The sequence below is a fragment of the Larimichthys crocea genome, chromosome XX, assembly GCF_000972845.2.
Source record: "Larimichthys crocea isolate SSNF chromosome XX, L_crocea_2.0, whole genome shotgun sequence".
NCBI classification, from domain to species: Eukaryota; Metazoa; Chordata; class Actinopteri; family Sciaenidae; genus Larimichthys; species Larimichthys crocea.
Genome location: NC_040030.1, coordinates 15,955,025 through 15,975,206, shown reverse-complemented (window position 1 = coordinate 15,975,206; position 20,182 = coordinate 15,955,025). Strand labels below are relative to the sequence as shown.

The window sequence follows — 20,182 nt, the reverse complement described above, 5'->3', positions numbered from 1 at the left end:
TAAATAACAATTTGTTAATTGCCACTGATTTAGCTACCGTATTCCCACAAGACTGGATTTAGACGTGTGTGTGTGTGTGTGTGTGTGTGTGTGTGTGTGTGCTGAAATGTGTTTTTTTCTAAAGAGGCTTAAGAGGCTGACTAAATGAATGGACCAATTTGTCTTTGCTCTGCAATCACAGGGGTTTGTATGGGATTTAGGGTATCAGAGAAGAGCAAAGCAGAGAGGACATGTAATCAGAATTTTCTAATTTTGTCTCCGCTCTGCTCTTCCCCCTGTGTTTGCCTCCTCGTTCCCTCATTGCATTTTTCCGTCTCTCCCTCCTCCTCCTCCTCCTCTAACCTCCGTTATCCTTTGACACTCCGCCTCCATGGCAGCAGCATCGTCAGCCCATTTCTGTTGTGCAGACTCTCTTATGTAAAGGTTCTGTCTTGTTTTCCTTCGGGTTTCGTCACCTGTTTTCAGCTGCAGGTGAATGCTCGGCGCCGGCATCCAGGTTGCCACGGGAACCAGAACTGCTTTAACCAACGGGGTGTGCTGCCTGATGTCTGACAGCAGCTTGTCGAAGCCGTAAACATTCAGCGCCTCGACCACCAAGGAGGAAACGTAGACGGTTTTGCCGCTGGTCACGTAGTAAGCCAGCGTCACGTTGTGCGGGCTGCAGTCGTCACGTTCCACCTGTGAGGAGGAGAGAACATCTGGATTTCAACAGAAAACACGGCGATGCCTGTGCGTCAGGATCATTCGTGATCTTGTTTCAAAGCACATTCACTCCAAACAAGAAGAAATCTGTATGCCGAGGTGAAACAAGCTCAAAGACGAGGTGTCGAGCACCTTTCCTAACACATGTGCTTGAGTTACACTCAGAATACTAATGCATCAGACTGAGGATCTTCATAATCTTTGGGGTTTGTTTTTTTTTAACCTAAATCTGCCTGGAGGGGAGATTTTAGTTGGAGCCTTCAACAGTCATAAATCTGACTAAGTGTGTCCTGGAAAAAAAAAAAAAGAAACATACAGACAACAATCGGTGGATGAGTCAAGGCTTGTATTTCTGGAAGTACACACCGCCCACCTTCCTCTACCCTCCACCTTCCTTCATCCACACTGAGCAGCTGTGGCTGTTGTTACTATGGCTCCATCCTCTTTCCTCAACCTTCCTTTTCTCTCCTTTGTGAGCCGGCTGCCCCGAGCAAAAAAAGAAAACACATCCCTCTTGGTGAAACTGTATCTCATTACCTCATCTCCTCTCTCCTCATCTCCTCCTACCTTCCTGCCACCTTTACTTAAGCCGCTTCCTGTTGCCAAAGCGTTAGCCCCGTTTGATCAAGCAGCCCTTTTTAATTTTTCTCACCGACACATTCTTTTATTCAAACAAAGCTCGTTTGGATTTTGCATTTCATTAGAGAACAAAAAGAGCTTTAAGAGCTTTAATTTTAAGACTTAACTCTGTTAAAGTCAGAATAAATATGAGTTCTGAGTTTGTCAGACCAAAGAACAAAGTGTTATTAACTATCCAGTCAAATTTGAATGATTAAAATTTCAAGTTTATGAAATCAGGCGTCAAAATCAGGCAAAAATGAATTCTCAGCTCCAGGACTGTGGGAGCATTTTGAAGCGACTGAAACGTGTCAGACGAGTTCAGAAAATGAACATGACTAAACTTTGAAACACTCTGAGCTGAGATGAATTCATCTCTGTCTCTCTGCTCAGGGTGGCCTCAGCGTGTCATTGAGCCACCCTTTAATCCTGAAAACTGTTTGAACCTCTGACTCCACATTTCAGTGATGTATCGTCCAAAGTCTTTTCACGTGTTTTCAACAACTATTTTCCAACATATTTAATGTGTCTTGGTGGCTGTATAATATGTCCTTTGTGCCCGGGTGCTACGGTCACTGACAGTATAAAGAATGGACAACGTATCCGTCACCCACAAGTTTCTGAAGAGCCGTGCGTGGTGGTTCTGCTTCTTCTGCTTCCCAGCTAATCTAAACATCGGCTTCATCATCATCATGGACCTGAGGCCGAATGACGCCCAGCTCCTCAAACAAGCTGTAACCTGTCAATCAAAGCGTCCACGCTCTTAACCCTGCATAACTTTAAGCCTTAATATAATGTGAACAGGTGAGTTGTATATAAATTCACCCTCAGTACAGTTGTCATGAACGGGGAAATTAGCTACAGAGACCAAAACTGTTTTTTGTACCAGGCTGTAAACATAACAATAAATACACGTTTGTATTTAAAGCTGAGGGAGATGTATGATTCTGTCCAGTATATGAGGATACATGAGACATTAAAGGGTCTTTAACATTTGCTTACAGCTAAATACTAAATCAGAAGGTCAGAGTAATGTGTAACCTATTATGAATTCCTCCTGCACGCTGCAGAGGCTGCAAGGTGTTTGTTTCATTTCTGTCCTAATAAAGCTGAACAGACTCTGCCCTCGCCCTCTGCCGTCGCCTCGTTCTCCCTGCCGACATTTCAAAACTGTAAAAACTGGCAGATTCTGCAAACAATTATGGTTAACCACATTGTTCAATGATGCAACGCATTAAATACTGATGCTCGCTAATTTCATGCTGTTTGACAATCCCCGCCTCTGCCAAAGCCAAATATTTGCCCATTAACAAAGCCTCAGAAACACTGCAGCCTACATGTCAGGGCTTTTAATGCTCGGGCCACTGTAGAAAATGTCTGTAGATTTTATGGTGAGAAACCGCCAAAGCGTGACAGTAAAAGACCATAAAATATGACGGTGTTTTCCTGTATACAATAAAACACCGTAATATTCCAAAACCTTTATTTATGCAGCATTTTCAGGGATATTATACAGAATAAAGCATATATTTTATTATAGAGATTAGATGTTAATTATACAGTAAAACACTGTAATATTTAACGGCATATTTTCCTGTCATGGTTTGGCAGTTTTTTCACTGTAAAATCTACAAAGACATTTTGAAATATGGAATTAAACACCAACCTTACACGTGACATAAACAGCATATTACTATCCTATTACCGTAATATTTTAAAGGGGTTATACTGTACTTATTACGGTAAAATTCTGGCAGCTACAGTTTTTTTTATAGTGTACCTTGCTGTCTCTCAACAGACTGATCCAGATTGCCAAATAATAGTCTGTGTTATCTGATGGGAAGTGTGTGTGTGTGTGTGTGTGTGTGTGTGTGTGTGTGTGTCAGGGGGTAGATGAAAGTGGACTGGAGCTTAGAGACACTGAGTCACTCCCTGTGCAAGCTCATAAACAACTGGATAAAAATAGAAAAAGCGGGGCAGATGAAGACAGACAAACAGAGCGAGATGAAGCGAGACAGACAGAGAGAGGCAGGCAGGTGAGACAGGTGAGACAGACAGACAGACAGACAGACAGACAGACAGACAGACAGGTTGGCAGAAAATCAATCGACTTTAAACCGAGGGAGCAATCAGAGCGAGGAGGGAAGGTGGAAGGGAGCAATGGGAGAAATGTAAATACTGAGGAAGAGGGCGAGAGGGGGATCGCATCAGAGCGAGACGAGAGACAGAGGAGGTGAAGAAGAAGAAGAAGAAGAAGAAGAAGAAGAAGAAGAAGAAGAAGAAATAAACAGAACAAGAGAGGATGGACGGATCGAGCAGCAGGATAGAAAGATGGCTGTGTGTGTGTGTGTGTGTGTGTGTGATAACCTCTAAGCAAACACTGCCTGACTATTCAACAGGTTATTTCTATTCAGACTCAAACACTGTCTGCATTAGTCACCTCTCTCTCTCTCTCTCTCTCTCTCTCTCTCTCAGTCCTTGTGAGGTGAATGGACGAGAAAACGATGAATACTGCGATGAGTATTTTTAAACGATGACACAACCAAGGATAGAATGTCTGCACATGTGCAATTATGTAAAGAACAGGTCATCTTATAAGTGCAAGACGAGATTTATCTTGTAGATTTTGCAGTTTACTGCTGTATTCTGATAAATACACAAGAACTACATAATATGATGCACTTTGCCTGTAACGTCAGGGATGGCTCAGTGTTCAGTTGGACGTGAATCACTTCATCACTAGTGGCCATCGAATTTATATCAAGAGTGAGTATACTGGTATCTATATCGTGGTTATAGTATATAAATATATTTATAGTGAAACTGATGCAAAAGTGCTAAAAAACTGCAGTTCCTCTAACGTCCACTTGAGGCTGGCTCCAGAAGTGAGTCAGTCTCCATAAGTCCCCATGTTCAAATGTCCAACTTCACAGCAGAAATAAACATGTTTACAGCCTGGTACAAAAAACAGTTTTGGTCTCTGTAGCTAATTTCCCCGTTCATGACAACTGTACTGAGGGTGAATTTATATACAACTCACCTGTTCACATTATATTAAGGCTTAAAGTTATGCAGGATTAATTATCTTTGAAGCAACCAGGCATCAAGCAAGCTTCATTAACACACTGAGCTTCACAAGAGCTCTTCAGAAACCTGTGGGTAAGTCGAAGTTTTATACTTTTTATGCATAAAACTGGTAAACTTGTATTTACTAGCCACTGATCTATGATTACCAGCAACTCACCTGAGGGCTGATGAGATGTTACTGAGGTGTGGCTAGATAACCATAGTAACTTACACTACAGACCTAACCTGCTCCAGGAGAGGCTCACCTGTTAACCAGTCACTGACCTGTGCGTAGGCTGCGGAGTCATTCAGCGCTCTCTGCAGGGCGTGGCTCAGTCCTTTAGCGAGGTTCTGTTTCAGGATCAGATCCAGACGGTTCCTTCGCAGCTCGATGGACAGAACTGTGAAGGAGAAGAGCTCAGTGAGCAGTGTGTTCCTATTTGTCGTTAATATTCTGCGACAAATGTGTTGCCCATATAAATGTCATACTTTATTGATCACCCCGCGGCACCACGGAGCTTTTTAGAGGATTTAATATCTTGCCAAAGGACGCCTAAGGACACAGGAGCTTGGCCTCTGGTTAAATGTCTCCTTGCTCACTTTGCAGAGGCCTCAGCACTGCGCTGAATGTAATCGAAGGTTACAGTCTCCAGCTTCTTAATAATATAAGTGTTTATGCCCGAGGAAAGTCTGCCCTTGCTTTTGTGCAAGTTTTAATTAATGTGTGTTCATGTAATTACATCTTGGACACATAATAGGCACATTGTGCCCGAGCTCCTGAAATGGTGTTTCATGAGTATTCATCTTTACTTTGTAATCATTTTTCCAGAAGAATGGCCAAAGACTGCCCGTACACAATGTTCAGCATGTTGTAGATAATTTGATGAGGGAACATGCATTGCTTTGGAGAACTCCCTGATGTTTCAGCCATTCATCTTCCTCTTTTCACTCTGTTCTTACTCTCTCACACGTCTAGAATTATTAAGAAATACATCACTTTCTTACTCCCAATTAATCCCAGTGATGGGTAGTTAGTCTCGTACCTGTTCTGACCCAGTACTTCTTGGTCACGTTGCATGGAAGAGGAATTTCCTCTGCACCGGTACTGGATGGAGGTTCTGTGGTCGTGGTGGGAGGCGGCGTGGTTCGGACTGGGATGAACACAGTGGTGGCAGGTACCCTCGTTGTTGTGGTTGTAGTGCTGGTAGTAGTGGTGGTGGCAGCTGTAGTAGTAGTACTAGTAGTAGTAGGTGCAGGTGTAGTAGTTGTAGTCGTGGTTGGAGGTGTAGTGGTGGTGGTTGGAGGGACAGTCGTAGTGGTGGTAGTACTGGCTGTAGTGGTGGTTGTAGGCTGGGTTGTAGCCGCCGTGGTCAGTTCGAGGCTCGTCGTTTGCTGCGTGGTTGTAGCAGTGGTGGTGTTGGGCGGTGCCGTTACCGCGCTCCCAGTGGTTGCCGGCGCCCGTGTCATCATCTCAGCAGGTGTCACAGTAAGAGTGGTCGTTGAGGGCGTCGTCGTGGTTACCGTCGTCAGCTGAAGGCTGTCGTCGGTCACAGTGTCCTGGCTTTCGGTGTGAGAAACCGCGGTGGATCCCGATGGCGTTTGTGCTCTTGCCGTGGTGGATAACGGTAAAGTTGAGGTGGTGGTGGGTGATAGAGACGCGTACATGGTGGTGTTTGATGTGGTCGTGTGCCTTGAGGTGTTTCTGGTGCGCACCGGCGCGGTTGTGTTCCATTGGTGCGTGGAGAAAGGGCTGGTGATGTTGTCAGGAAGTGTGACGTCGTGGTCGCCCACCGTGGACAGGAGCGACTCCGGGACTGTGGGGAGATCCCAGGCTGGTAGGCTGCTCACTGACTCCTCTGCAGGGAGGAGAACATTTCAAAATCAATGAGAGAAAAGGAAGTTTTTTTATTTGTCAAACACCAGAACTGAGCTGGTCTCATTAACGAGTCCTCTCTGATAGATCTCCTTTCTCTGCGCTGGTGTCCAAAACTATTAAAAACACATCAATGGGCCACACTGTTGCACTGAGGGGAAATGTTTCTTCATTACCATCAGCACACTGTAGTTTTGAGTCAATGCACCATCCTGCTGCTATAGATACTCACTTCACCGAATGAGTTTTCTTCAAGAAGGGCTCAATCTGGGGCAACTGGACTCTGAAGATACTTCAGTTCTGACATTCAGCCGAGGCAGGATTGTTGATCTTTGTCTTACCCGGTTCGTTAATGCTCATGTTGTTGTGACGACTGTCAACAGAGTCATTGAAGTCACCTGAGCTCCTGGAGCTCCCTTCATCCCTTCCCAAGAGATTAAACACCAGACCTCAGGTGACCTCCACGACCGTCGTTCACACCAGACCTCAAGTCGAATCTCAGGTCACCCCAACAACTCTGACGACAGTCGTCACAACAACAACGAGCACTAACGAACCAAGTGGAAGCAACGTCCGGGTCTACGATCCTGCCTAGATTCAGTACTCTGATTTCCCCACCAGTCAGTCAGAACTGAAGAAGCTTCTTGAATGAGAGTCGAAATGTCTTCACGGATCTACAGCAACATCAATCTTCAGTCCAGTTGGCCCAGATTGAACCCTTCTTGAAGAAAGATGACCTGGATGACTAAGAACCTCCACAGACCTTACCAAATATGTATTAATCGACTGTAAAGTCTGTATCAAATGCAATGTTTACTCCACTTTGAGCAACATTTGCAACAATTATCCAGATGTTTTAGAAAATTATTCAGCCTTTTTATAAAACCATAACTATTGAGTAAGAAAGAAGGGGCGAGGAGATGAGAGCCACAAACAAAGTAGGAAAGGAGTCAGTCTAACAGAAGAACGACAAACTTATGAGTGTTATATGAATCTGAAAGTGTAAATAACTCCATGTGGACACAGATGTATGTCACCTGTTAACAGCAAAATGTGAAGAAATGCATCTCAAATCAAAGCAAATGGATCCAAACATAAAGACAGTCGTGTAAATGAAACAGTCGGCAGGTTAATAACAAACTCGTCAAGACTTCAACAGCGTCGAGGAGGACGGAGAAGTTACTGACGATTTAAAAACACACGAGATGAAGAGCACAGGAAGTAGAAATCCAACCTGAAGCATTTTTAGTGGGATGTTAGCTCGAGTTCACTCTTGGGTCAGAGGCTAAAATATATGTTGGTGCTGATGTCACTGGGAATGGGAGCAGGGCATGATGGTGAGGATGATGACGATTGGATAAAGGTGATGAAGACTGATGAAGGACACTGTTCTAATTCTTCTTGGTTCATTCTGTGAAAGAGAAACATCTGTCCATTTTCTTTCCCCAACTCCTGCACTTCTCTAGATCAAGCTTTCTGTGGAATAAAACCATCAAATCATTTCTGCAAAAGCAGAGTTCTTATTTCTATACGACCACCAACTGTTGGCTGGTTAACGCTCGCTCCATTGGTTGGTTAAAAACTGACTTTTTAAATCTCTTCTGAACCCTGTAAAGGTTCCTAAATTTGCCAAAGTTAGATTTAAGTTTTATTGTGTTCAATAAAAGATCCTTTCAAACTCTTTAAATGACGAGTATGACATCGGAACCCCTCCGGGCACGTCTCAGCTGCGATCAAACCCCATCACGAGTCTTTTAGAAGTGTTTTTCCCGCCAGACTTTGTTAACTTGCTCAGACTTTTTCTCGGTTTATGTAAATATGCTACGTAGTTCATTTGTTTCCCCTCTGGCTGTTTGTACGATCAGAAGTCTGCAGATGTTTTTTTTTAATATGAAAGTGTTGCATCTGTGCATGGTAGTCGTAACTCTTGTTTGAGTTTCACATACATTGTTGTGGGGGAACCAAAGCTTGACCATTGTTATGATGCTGAGCTATGATTGGCCAGTTTCTGTTTGGGGGAGGGGTTTAGCGAGTGCTTAATTACACTGTAAAAAGTTGAAATGTGTTTCAAAGACAGAGCCGACGTGCACCGTACCCAAAGTGGAGCTGCTGTTGCTGTGGGAGGAGTTGCTGTTGACAACAACCAGAGAGACGTTGTGTGCTCCTGCCGTCTGACTGTCTCTGTCACCGGCTGGAGAGGAGGAGGAAGGCAAAGAGGATGCTTTTGTTGTGGAGGAAGAGGAAGAGGAGGAAGAGGAAGAGGAGGAGGAGGAGGCCTTGGAGGATGATGAAGAGGAGCTTTTGGTCCAAGCAGCTTTAGACAGCAGTCCTAAAGGTTTTCCTAACGCTGGTGCCTGCAGCTCCACCGTCTCTGCCAGCACGGTGGGGACTGATGAGAAGGCCAGCCGCTCCCTTTGGCCCGCTCCACGCGTCCGAAGCCTGCGCTGCCCCAGCCAGGCAGCCGGGTCCCTGGGCATGTTTGACAGGTCACCCCCCTCTGCGCCCCTTGGTCTCCATTCAGCACCGACTTCAGCCCAGGCACCGGTTCCCATCATAATCCCCGTCTCGGCAAAGACTTTGCCACCTGCCCCGGCTCGCACTTCTGCTTCTGTTTCAGTCCAAACTGCCGTTCGGGTGCCAGCAAACACTTTACCCTCAGACCAAGCTCCACGTCCAGCACCGGCAGCACCGTCAGCCCCATCCAGCACGTCTTTGTCTTTAGCCCCGGCTTCGTCTCCAGTCCTGGGGGTGGACGAGAAGTTGGAGGAGGGCACCGCGGGGTCCCGCGGCAAGACGGCCCGTCTCATTGACTCTGCCTCAGCTGTAGGAGACACGAGATGGAGGACAGAAAAATGATGTTTAATTAACTGCAGAAACATTCTTGGATTCACAACAGGACAACGTCATCGAACACCACAACTGTCCAACTGCAGAGAGATTTAAGACTCACACACACTCTTTACGAAGGCACACACACACACACTCTTCTTCTTCCTCTCGTCTGTCTCACACACACTTATCCAAATGGATTTTTTAAAAATCCTCTAAATCTGCGATTGTGGGGGAAATAGTAATAATATCTAAAGTAGGTCACTTATGTTTTTAGAGGATTGGGAATTAATTTAGATGTTCCAGAGTGCTTAAATTAGGACACACACACACACACACACACACACACACACACCCTAATCAGCTGTGATTTCACAGATACTAATCTGATCTGTTGGGTTAGCCATGCTGGCCTGTGGATTTATTATTCCTAGAACATACACGAGCACTGAGAGCTCAGATCAGAGCTCGGACGCTGACATCTAGTTTCTAAGTGAAGTTGCTGAGTTATTTGTAAGAAATTAGTCTTTTATAATTTAAAAATTAAATAAATCAGACACCAAATGAGTCAGATTATGGAGCCGGCACAGCGAGGAGAGCATCCAGTCAAAGCATTTAGCTGCTGCCTTTATTTTCCATTCTGTGAGCTGTCTTCATCTTCTTCCCTCCAGCCTCAACAAAGCCTGAAGGTTTGGCAGACGGAGGTGATTATCCTGCCTAATGCGTTCAGTCTCAAAGGCACCTTGCTTCAGTCTAACTGACCGTCTGCGTCGCTCGGTGACAGTTCATTGCATCTGCTCATGTTCTGAAGAAGAAGGAGGAAGGTTTGGCCTTTGGCGTCATTTCGAGTTCCTCCCGTTCGTTCTCGACGTTGAAGTATCACAAGAAGGGACGCAGGCGCCACGCTGAGTCGTGGAGTTTATTATGTTATTCAAGCTCTCACGCGCTCGTCTCAGATGTGTGAAGCGTGCATGTGTGTGTGTGTCGCACACTTCCCACGCTCTCCATGTCTCTGCGGAGGAACCGGTTAATTAAAAGACAGCGATTCTGAGCATGAGAGGCTTTGCAGAACCGGCTCCGGGGCTTAGCTGCTGTATATATATCCTCCGGACACCTGCTATAAAGCATTTCAACCACCCTACTTTTAACTACCGCCACAGAACCGAGCAATCTGTTCCTTGTTATAGGATGTCATATCATAAATGCCATGAAAATTTATTTATTGGCAAATTATATTTCAGCTTCTTCAGGGTCTGTGTTCTGGGTGAGTGTCAGCATCCCGAGCTCGGGTGGAGGAGGAGGCGGCAGAGCTGGAAATGGCCGGAGGTGATCGGGAACTCGCTTGTTAAACTTCACTGAGCTGTTTTTTCTTTTTGCAACAATTCATCTGATCTCGTCCAAAAACTGTCACGGCTTTCCAGCTCGTAGAGTTTCTCTGCCAGGAGCCACCTGGAAGCAAAGACTCCTGCACCCATCAGCCTTAAAGCAGGACAGCAGCAGTTTGTCTTCCAGACAGAGCGCAGCAGTAAACGACAAATGTACAGTCTATTGTTGTAGTAATTACCGAACAGTACAAAGCTGTTATTTTATCGATCTGATACCAAAGCTGCATGGATCAATATTTAAACAAACGAAGGACTAGGTGTGAGCATAGACTGTATGAAATATGGACGCAGTCCCTGAGATGGTTCCTGTACAGCCTTTACCGAAACCAGCCACCTGTAACCACACCCACCTGTCAGTCAAAGTGTCCATGCTCTTAATCCTGCATAACTTTAAGCCTTAATATAATGTGAACAGGTGAGTTGTATATAAATTCACCCTCAGTACAGTTGTCATGAACGGGGAAATTAGCTACAGAGACCAAAACTGTTTTTTGTACCAGGCTGTAAACATGTTTATTTCTGCTGTCTAATATGGGGACTTATGGAGACTGACTCACTTCTGGAGCCAGCCTCAGGTGGACGTTAGAGGAACTGCAGTTTTTGACACTTCCATGTTGGCTTCATTTTTGTCACTGGTGTCGATCCAACAGAGAATTATCAGCCCTTTACTACAGAGCGTTTTAGCATCTTTTGGATAATTGTTTTGGTTTGCCTGGCCACAATACTTATTATTTATTCAGATATTTTCTTTATTTTTTGGTTTAGCATATGTATTTATATTTATTCATACAGTGTACAACTTGTTATGCACTTTTCTTACCCCATACACCATATTAAGGATCAACATGCCATTAGTACCAATCTGACTGGGCTGATAATGGTTTGGAAAGTTATTGGGAATCAATGCGTTTGAATGGAGTAATGGAAGGATGAATGGATAAATGGGTTGGTGGATGAATGAATAGATGGATGGAGGGTGGGACGGATGGAAGTGCTGCACCATATGCGTAGCTGTTAGCAGTGTTTTGAGTGCTCTCTCCTCCAGCAGCTAGCCACCTGCTCTGGCTGAGAGCAACATATGTGACTCTACCATCAGACCTCTGTCAGAACGCTAGGAAAGAAGAACCTCCACTGAGAACAAATATGGACAGGATGGATGGATGGATGGATGGATGGATGGATGGATGGATGGTGGAACAGAAAGTGTGGATTAAAGATGGATAAATGTGGATCAGAGCAGGACTGACCTGCTTTATGCATTTGGACAAAACACACGGGACATTTTTTTTTTGTGTGTGAGGACATTCAGCTCATAGCAGATTATGAGAATCATCAGATGGGAATGCTGCACAGAGAGCCACTGGCCATTTACAAGGCTTTAGACTAGTGTCATGTCATGTATTGACCATAGCGCTTTGCCAGCTGGCATTGTGTCCGCCGATGCCCCGCTGTATCTCTGCAAATGCCAACACAACCCTGTAAAGCTCTGCCAGGTCACTACAAGCTTTCGGACCGTTCAGATTAGCCGTGTCCAGCTGCCTGTGATGTTATAATAGTAAACGTCCACGGTCCACGGCCTGGCTCTGCCCTGCACTCGCTCTTCTGTGCAGTTTTCTTGGAGCTGTGCGCTAAGCAGAGTTGATCCATGCTCCCACCCTGACAGGTGGTTAGGAAGTGTGTGAATGTTACCGAGCCAACTGGTTCTCGGTACCGTGAAGCTCAGAGGGGGAAGATAAAAAACGAGGGGGCGGGGGGCTGGTTAGCTGAATCTGCCAACAAGCCCAACTGGTGGCAAGTTTTCATTATAGTTATTATTAAACAGGACAGATGAATAATAATAAGTCCTAATCTCAGTGTTCGAGCTGAGCAGCAGCAGACATTCTGCTCTGATTTATGAGTCCGGACTGAGGTAATCGAGGCAAAATAGCGGCGTTACTCTCGGTCACTGGCGAGAAAATCGTGCAGCCTCAGAAAGTGATGAAAGAAAAGAACACAATGTGCTGAACGCTGGGCACACTAACAACACCTCCTGCAAGAGATTTCCTGTTTCACCATCTCCATTCATACACTCACTTCACATGCTGCTAAGAAGCCAAACTTCCAGAAACATCACATGTTATCTGAGAGCTACACGAGGCATCTTCATGAGCTGGCAGCTTCACGTGACTGATGGATTTGAAATCCTGTTTCAGTGTCAGTGTTTGTATGAGTAAGTGTGAGTAACTGTGTCCAGTGCTGCATGCTGCTGTGTTGGATGATTTCACCTCTCCACTGGCTCCACAGCTCAATGGATGGAAATGTTGGTCGGTTATATCAAATATTTTTGATACATGACCAAATACCTACAGAAGTAATGAGATTAATCCATAGTTGGTAATAATCAACGACAGTATAAAGAAGAGACTGAGCATGAGTAACATCAACAGGTTTCTGCATGTTGGTGGTACGACTTCTTCTAAAAATCTGCAAAGACATGGATGATCATTGGATCTAAGGCGACGCCTGGTTTCCCAACCAAACCATCTGTAACCACACCCACCTGTCAATCAAAGCGTCCACGCTCTTAATCCTGCATAACTTTAAGCCTTAATATAATGTGAACAGGTGAGTTGTATATAAATTCACCCTCAGTACAGTTGTCATGAACGGGGAAATTAGCTACAGAGACCAAAACTGTTTTTTGTACCAGGCTGTAAACATGTTTATTTCTGCTGTGAAGTTGGACATTTGGACATGGGGACTTATGGAGACTGACTCACTTCTGGAGCCAGCCTCAGGTGGACGTTAAAGGAATTACAGTTTTTCAGCGCTTGAAGGTGAAGAACAATCGTTTTAGCTTGGGAACTTGCAGTATGGGGGCAGCTCAGACTGTAACATACGGTAAATACGTAAAACCAAAACAATAGGCTAAAAGAGACCAATAATAATGACTTCAGTTTGCAGTCCCTGCGTTCAACTTCAATTGTTGGTGCTGACTTTGAGTTTAGGTCGTTTGTTTGAGGTTGAGACATTTTATTTTTCATTGCTGCTGAACGTGTTGGAATGACTGAGTTCCCCTTTTTCAAAATAAAGGAAGCCTTTGTGGTTCGAGTGGGAGTGCTGGTAGCGAGTCAAAGCGCAGATATACTCGGTGTGGTACGACGAGACTCAGTGGGAGTAAGGATGGTCCCAAGCCAGTAAGGTTTTGTCCAACAGAGTGAGGCCGTCCAACAGGATGGACATGCAACCATTTCCTGGAACTATTCGGGGCGTCCATCTGTCTGTGCGGAGGCGTGAACAGGAAACAGTTTGGATGGATGGTCAGGTAAACAGATCAATGGATGAAGCTGAAAGGAGAATCACTGATCAATGACATGTCTATACTGAGTTAGTCTTCAGTGAGCTTCCATATTTCCCAACAGGAAACTGTTCGACAGGATCTGACAGCAGCGAAGTGATCCAGTGTCCATCTGTCTAAGTGTGAGATGGTTGGACGACAAGGTGTAACATCACACTGTTATCAGGACACAGGGGTGTCTAAAAGATTATATGTCTCCCAATTCATTTCACTGCATGTGGACGTGTTTGTTATTCTCTTAAAGGGTGGTAGTGAGGGTAGAGTGTGCCATGTTTTCTCTGTAATACTCAGAAGAACTGCCAAAGTGTGAGAAAAACTGCCTGACGACAACAACTACCCAATGTGTGAAGTGACTGCAACAGAACATCGTATCCTCACAACAATGAATATGGAAGAGAGATACATCTCTGAGACATCAGAGAACAGATAATTCAAGGATTATACAAAGACGAGCCAAGGTGGGGTCACTGCTACACCAAGAACGACCATGATGGTCAAGCATCTTGGTTCCTGTAAGTTCCGTCATTTGAACACACACAACATTGTGTAGATACATGTACATCTATAAATGGTAAATGGACTGAACTTATATCGCAGCTTTCTAGTCTTCCGACCACTCAAAGCACGTATCACAGTATGTATCTCATTCATTCATACACTGATGGCATTGGCTGCCATGCAAGGTGCCAACTGCTCATCGGTTTGAGGAGCTATTGACCATGGACATGGTTCGACATGCAGACTGGAGAGGATTGAACCGCCAATCTTCTGATTGGTGGACGACCCGCTCTACCTCCGACATGGTCCACCTCCGAGCCACATGAGTCATCAGACGTGTTCTGTCAGTAAGTAGAGTTCAGGTGATCAGGTCCATCTACATGGAAGATTCGAGAAATCTGAACTTGATATACAAACGAAACAAAACTTCAGCTCATCATCCTCGACTTGATTAACTGGGACATGGCAGCTAACCCAAACCTGACCACTGGATATAGACTACTACTACTATATACTACACAGTAGATAGATAGATAGATAGATAGATAGATAGATAGATAGATAGTAACTTGTGAGTGTGTGTGTGCAGTCTCTGCTCTGTATGGGGGTGGGGAAGCACAGAAAGTCAGAAAATGTCAGGCTGAAATGTCATTCTTCACAGCTGTTTAAGTCGCACATTACGGGCGTTTGGGTCGATTTAGTCCCAGACATAAAAGAATTGCTGTGTCAAGCTCTGCGTCGGGCGGTTTGTACTCGAGACTGACAGAAAAAAATAAGAAATAATTGCTCCTTTTTTTCGCCTCTCTGGTTTCAGACATGTTTCATAATGAACAAATTAAGAAGTCGAGAGCGCCTTGTAGCCGGATGTCCTTCAAATCAAAGAGGGAAAAAAACGAGAAGGGACGTGTCTTCTAACGTGCTAATCATCACAGATTCCCAGCTCATGCATTAAAGATTCTGACTTGAGTCTCTTTCAATATAGGACGTCAACTTTTCACATCAAAACAACGTGCTAACGCCATCCAAACGCCAGGCCGATCGTTGGATGAATGGAAACAATGCTGAACCTATTTGAGGTAACAGTAAATCAACAGCCTCGTTCAGCCTGACAGCAGGGCTGCTTCTGCTGCTGCTGCGTCTCTACAGCAACCACAGGGATGCTGTCACCAGGGTAACCATTACCACAGATAAAGAAGGAAACAGAGTGTTCTGTGCTTATGTGACGTCTGTCCTGTCTGTCGAGCATCGGCCCCCGAAATACAGCTGTAACTGCACGGAGCTGTAATATGATGTTATCGAAACAAAACACAGCATCAGTTTCACACGAGAAGCTTCGTGTTCAAAGCACAAAATGAATTCATGTCGTTTAATAAGCATGGAGAAAATTACACCGACGAGCAAACAAGGATTTCTCTTTTGGACGATGATCACAATCATCCTCAGATAAAGACACAGCTCGAGATAAACACGCTGTGGAATCACTTCAAAGATGAATCATAAATTGACCCATAAATTCTTTATTAATCTGTCATAATAATAATAATTATCACCGGGGAATCGCTGCACTGTAAAAAACTGCAGGTGTGGTTGCCAGAATTTCACCATAATAAATACAGTGCAACTTTTTCTAATATTACAGTAATAGGCACAGTTGATTTCACGTTTAAGATTGGCGTCACGTTTTTACTTTATATTTTAAAATGTTGATTTTACGGTGAAAAACTGCCAAACCATGACATGCCGTAAAATAAGTCATTGAATATTACGGTGTTTTACTGTACAATTAACAGTCTGTAATATAAAATACTACTTTATTCTGTGTAAACCTCATATAAATACAGGTTTTGAAGTATTTCATGGCATATTTTATATTTTACGGTCTTTTACCGTCACGGGTTGGCTGTTTCTCGCCGTAAAAACTGCTGAAACGAAAAAACAAAATGTCGTTGGAATTGATTTCCTTATCAAAACGTCAGTTATAGAGGACATTAGAAAGGTCAGCGGAGATCAAATATTTATATTTAGACTTCAAGCTGCATCACCTTCTGTTTCATGTGAGAGGCCAGTGGGCTCAGTGGGTTTGTTCCCATCCTGAGCGACCTACATCGACATGCCCACCCTTCCATGCGCCATACTATGAGCCACCATCACGCCCTTAATCCCGTGTGAAATGACACTTTTCCACAAAGTCCCTGAGATTTTGAGAACTGATTGAAATGTGATTTATTAATGTGAAAAATGCATTAACGTTAATGGTGAGATTTCCACCTTTTTCTGGACTTTGAATCAGATTCTTGATTGGACGAAATGGTGAAGAGGACCAGCAATATAAGCAATCACAACAGACGGATGACGCCGCATCAAGTCGTGCCACTTTGGGCTGAAAAGTTCTGTTGAACAGTTCAAATGAAAAAGAAATCACGGCCATGAACCGGGGCTGGACAGGACAAAGGATGGACGGCGTATTCATGACGTCACTCACAGGTTTCTGAAGAGCCAACCTGTTCAAATGTAGACGACTTTCAGCACGCGTTGACAGCAGGTTAAGGCATCACCTTGTGACCTAAAGAAATGTTCAGTTCTTCAGGACAAAAAGGTTCTGCAGAGAACACAAAGTGCTCAAGAGCTCTTATCGAGGACCAGTTTTTCTGAGGGTGTACGAGGAGGACGGATGTTATAAACACAGAAATGCAAATTTAAGAGAAGCCCGACAAAATGCAAACTTCTGTTCAACTGATTTAAGTCTATTTAAGTCAAAGTCAGTACAGGTGTCAAACAGCTAGCGGCAGATTATTATTACTTCTCTTCTCAGAAATGTCAGAAAGTTGGCAGCAGAGAAATAATAACAGCACCTTGTGCCTAACAGGAAGCAAACTAATACAGCACACTCTGTTGGGATATGTATTATTGCCTGCTTGGTGTCTCGCTGCCTGGCAGACTGCTTTGCTTCTTATCAGGCATCTGGCATTGTCTGGCTCCTGCTCGGGAGGTTTTACTCGTCTTTCTTGTGCCTGGCTGGGGAGCCGTGGTGTCGGGTGTTGATCACCGGCGGCTGGCTCGGTGCAGAATGTCCAGCGATCAACAGGCTGCTGCCTGACAGGCAGCACGGAGGGAATAACAGCACCTGTTGCTCTTCATGCTTCTAATGGAGGCTGATAGAGGTCGTGGATTAATTAATACTTCATCACACTATGATTACCACTAATCGCAGAAATAATTGGCAGTATTTCATGAAGATATTCGGGTATATCTGAGTAATATTTACATGTTTTCTTTTTGTGATTTAGTACAAATAAAGGTCAGTGATTGAACCCAGCAGTCAGTTATGTAACATGGAAAGGTTGAATCAGCAAATCCCTGGAGTGTATCGAATTAAAAGGTCCAGCGTGTCCGATATTTTATTTACAGACTACGGCAGAAATATAATAAAACATTCATAACTCTGTTTTCATCAGCATCAACTCTAGATAGAGACTTTAACACGTTTGCAGCAAACATAGTTCATCTATCACACTAGGAAGGAGAGCGTGAGGCAACAAAGTTGCAGTTATGGACGTTTAAGTTTTAAATATTATGGAATACTGTCCCTCCCTTCAACAGGCCATAAAGATAGTATACATGAGAGTGTGTGTGTGTGTGTGTGTGTAGTCTCTGGGCTGGTTTAAGTCAAACATTCATTTGCACAGTAAGAAAGTTCCACCACGTCCGTCGTCCATCTGTCCGTTTTCTTCCGCTTATCCGTGGTCGGGTCGCGGGGGCAGCAGCTTCAGCAGGGAGGCCCAGACTTCCCTCTCCCCAGCCACTTCTGCCAACTCTCCCAGGGGGACCCCAAGGCGTTCCCAGGCCAGCCCTAGTCCCTCCAGCATGTCCTGGGTCTTCCCCGGGGCCGCCTCCCGGAGGGACATGCCCGGAACATCTCACCAGGGAGGCGTCCAGGAGGCATCCTCACGAGATGTCCGAGCCACCTCAGCTGGTTCCTCTCGATGCGGAGGAGCAGCGGTTCTACTCTGAGCTCCTCGCGGATGGCCGAGCTTCTCACCCTATCTCTAAGGGAGAGCCCAGCCACCCTGCGAAGGAAGCTCATTTCAGCCGCTTGTATTCGCGATCTCATTCTTTCGGTCACTACCCAAAGCTCGTGACCGTAGGTCGTGTTAAGCTAAAAATGGTGTGATGTCGTCGTGTTGAAACCAGGAAGAAGCTGAACTGGACCAGCATCTTGGACCAGTTGTAGGCGAGCAAGCGACTTCTGGTTCACGCCGGAGAGAACGACTTTTTTTCCAGGTCAGGGCGAAGCAGGATTGGTTTGATTCTGGAGACAGAAACCTTGTTGATATGAGTTTCAAAGCTGGGATTTGTAATGAAATATTACTGCTAAAAACTGATCTGAATGGAGCTGGTTTGGCTTCTTGGGTCTCCAGGTGTCACGCAGAGGTATGTCAGTGCATCGTCTGCGTAAAACTTGACCTGAAATTGGAGCTTTTGTGTAAACACACATTTTTACCTCCAGAGCCTGAGACGCTCAATGAGTGGAGAGGGTACAACACTACACGACACACAAATATCAGGTTATTCTGTTATGCAATAATTAAAACAAACACACACACACACACAGGAAGCAGCATGGCGCCTCATCTGTGCCGCTCTGTCGCCGGGTCCCATGCGACTGGCTAACGCGGTCATGTGACAGCTCTGGGGCACTCAGTAGGTCAGCCAGTCTAGCATAAACAGAGCCGGGGAGACAGTCCTGGGCTGCTGTGATGTGCACGCATATACACACACATGCACCTGAACACACCACACGGACCTGAACTGATACGTGCACATCCAACACACACATGTGTGAACTTGCATAAGCCGGCAGACATTTATTTTAAGGCGCTGAAGAAGACTCCAGCCTGGGCACTCACAAACAAACACTCGACAGATGCAAAAATAGATGCACACTCTCCATCTCTGCTTTCACACGGATATAAACAGACACAGAACGCCACTCTACCTGCACTTATTCCTCTGTCTTTCCAGCACAAACGCTGTAGCAGCATCACAGCAGTGCAGCGATGGCTTTATACAGAGTCACCAAGAGTTAGAAAGTAAGCTCAAAAATAGTTTGGATGTGTTAAAACCTTTCAGAGACCAGAGAGATGAAGTGCAGAGAGGGTCACAAGGTAAATCTAGTTTGATCAGGACGCCTGATTGATGCAGAGACAGTGACAGCAACAACAAAACCACGGATGTCAGGAAGCTTCACTTGAACATATTTGATAGCAGCGTGTCCGATCTCCAGCAGGGATGGAGATTAGTCGTAGCTGTGTGCAGACAAGCTCAGACCGAGCTGGAGCTGTGAAGCAGAGAGGCGACAGATTCCGCATCCATTCCTAAACACTCCTCAACACCCTCCAGCTGGCTGGAGCTAATGCTGTGGCTGTGCTCAACAACCTCCCATCTGGCCAGTGCTGGAGCTGCTGTGTCAAAGCGACAACGCTCCGCAGACACTGAGGAGGATGTTCAGAAACCAGAGTTTGTTTGTGGTTTTGGCAGCGTCTCATTGCTGATGTCTGATACGCAGATGGACACGTTTAATAGACCGAACACACCACACAGTCTGTTATGATTTGCATATTTAAATATGTGATCATGAAGAAAATAAAAGTGACCTTTCCTTTTACATACAAGCTTACAATTTTTCCTGAAGACTGTTTAACTTTGGAAGGAACGAAAAACCAAATCTTCCTGTAACAGAGAAGTTCAATCCAACACACACAGCTTAGCTGACCACGACCAATACCCTGATACCTATAGTTAGCTGATGTTAGTCACAGATAATTCTGTACTGTCACGTTTTACTTCATGTGCTGCTCTCGCACCACGTTTGGT

At 44.9% G+C, this 20,182-nt stretch overlaps 2 protein-coding genes across 4 annotated transcripts in view; both read right to left on the bottom strand.

The window, feature by feature from the left end:
- Window positions 1-20,182, bottom strand: part of herc56.1 (HECT and RLD domain containing E3 ubiquitin protein ligase 56.1) — an 820,440-nt gene that overhangs the window by 625,030 nt on the left and 175,228 nt on the right. The window lies entirely within an intron of this gene.
- The window catches only part of kiaa1549la (KIAA1549-like a), a 93,719-nt gene that overhangs the window by 49,056 nt on the left and 24,481 nt on the right, over window positions 1-20,182 (bottom strand). For all 3 annotated transcript variants that reach the window (XM_019261410.2, XM_019261411.2, XM_027272328.1), the window contains exons 2-5: window positions 8,355-9,080; window positions 5,430-6,242; window positions 4,672-4,787; window positions 456-678 (exon numbers count right to left, since the gene is read on the bottom strand). In XM_019261410.2, the coding sequence (XP_019116955.2) occupies window positions 456-678; window positions 4,672-4,787; window positions 5,430-6,242; window positions 8,355-9,080 (1,878 nt within the window). The remainder of the gene's footprint in view (window positions 1-455; window positions 679-4,671; window positions 4,788-5,429; window positions 6,243-8,354; window positions 9,081-20,182) is intronic.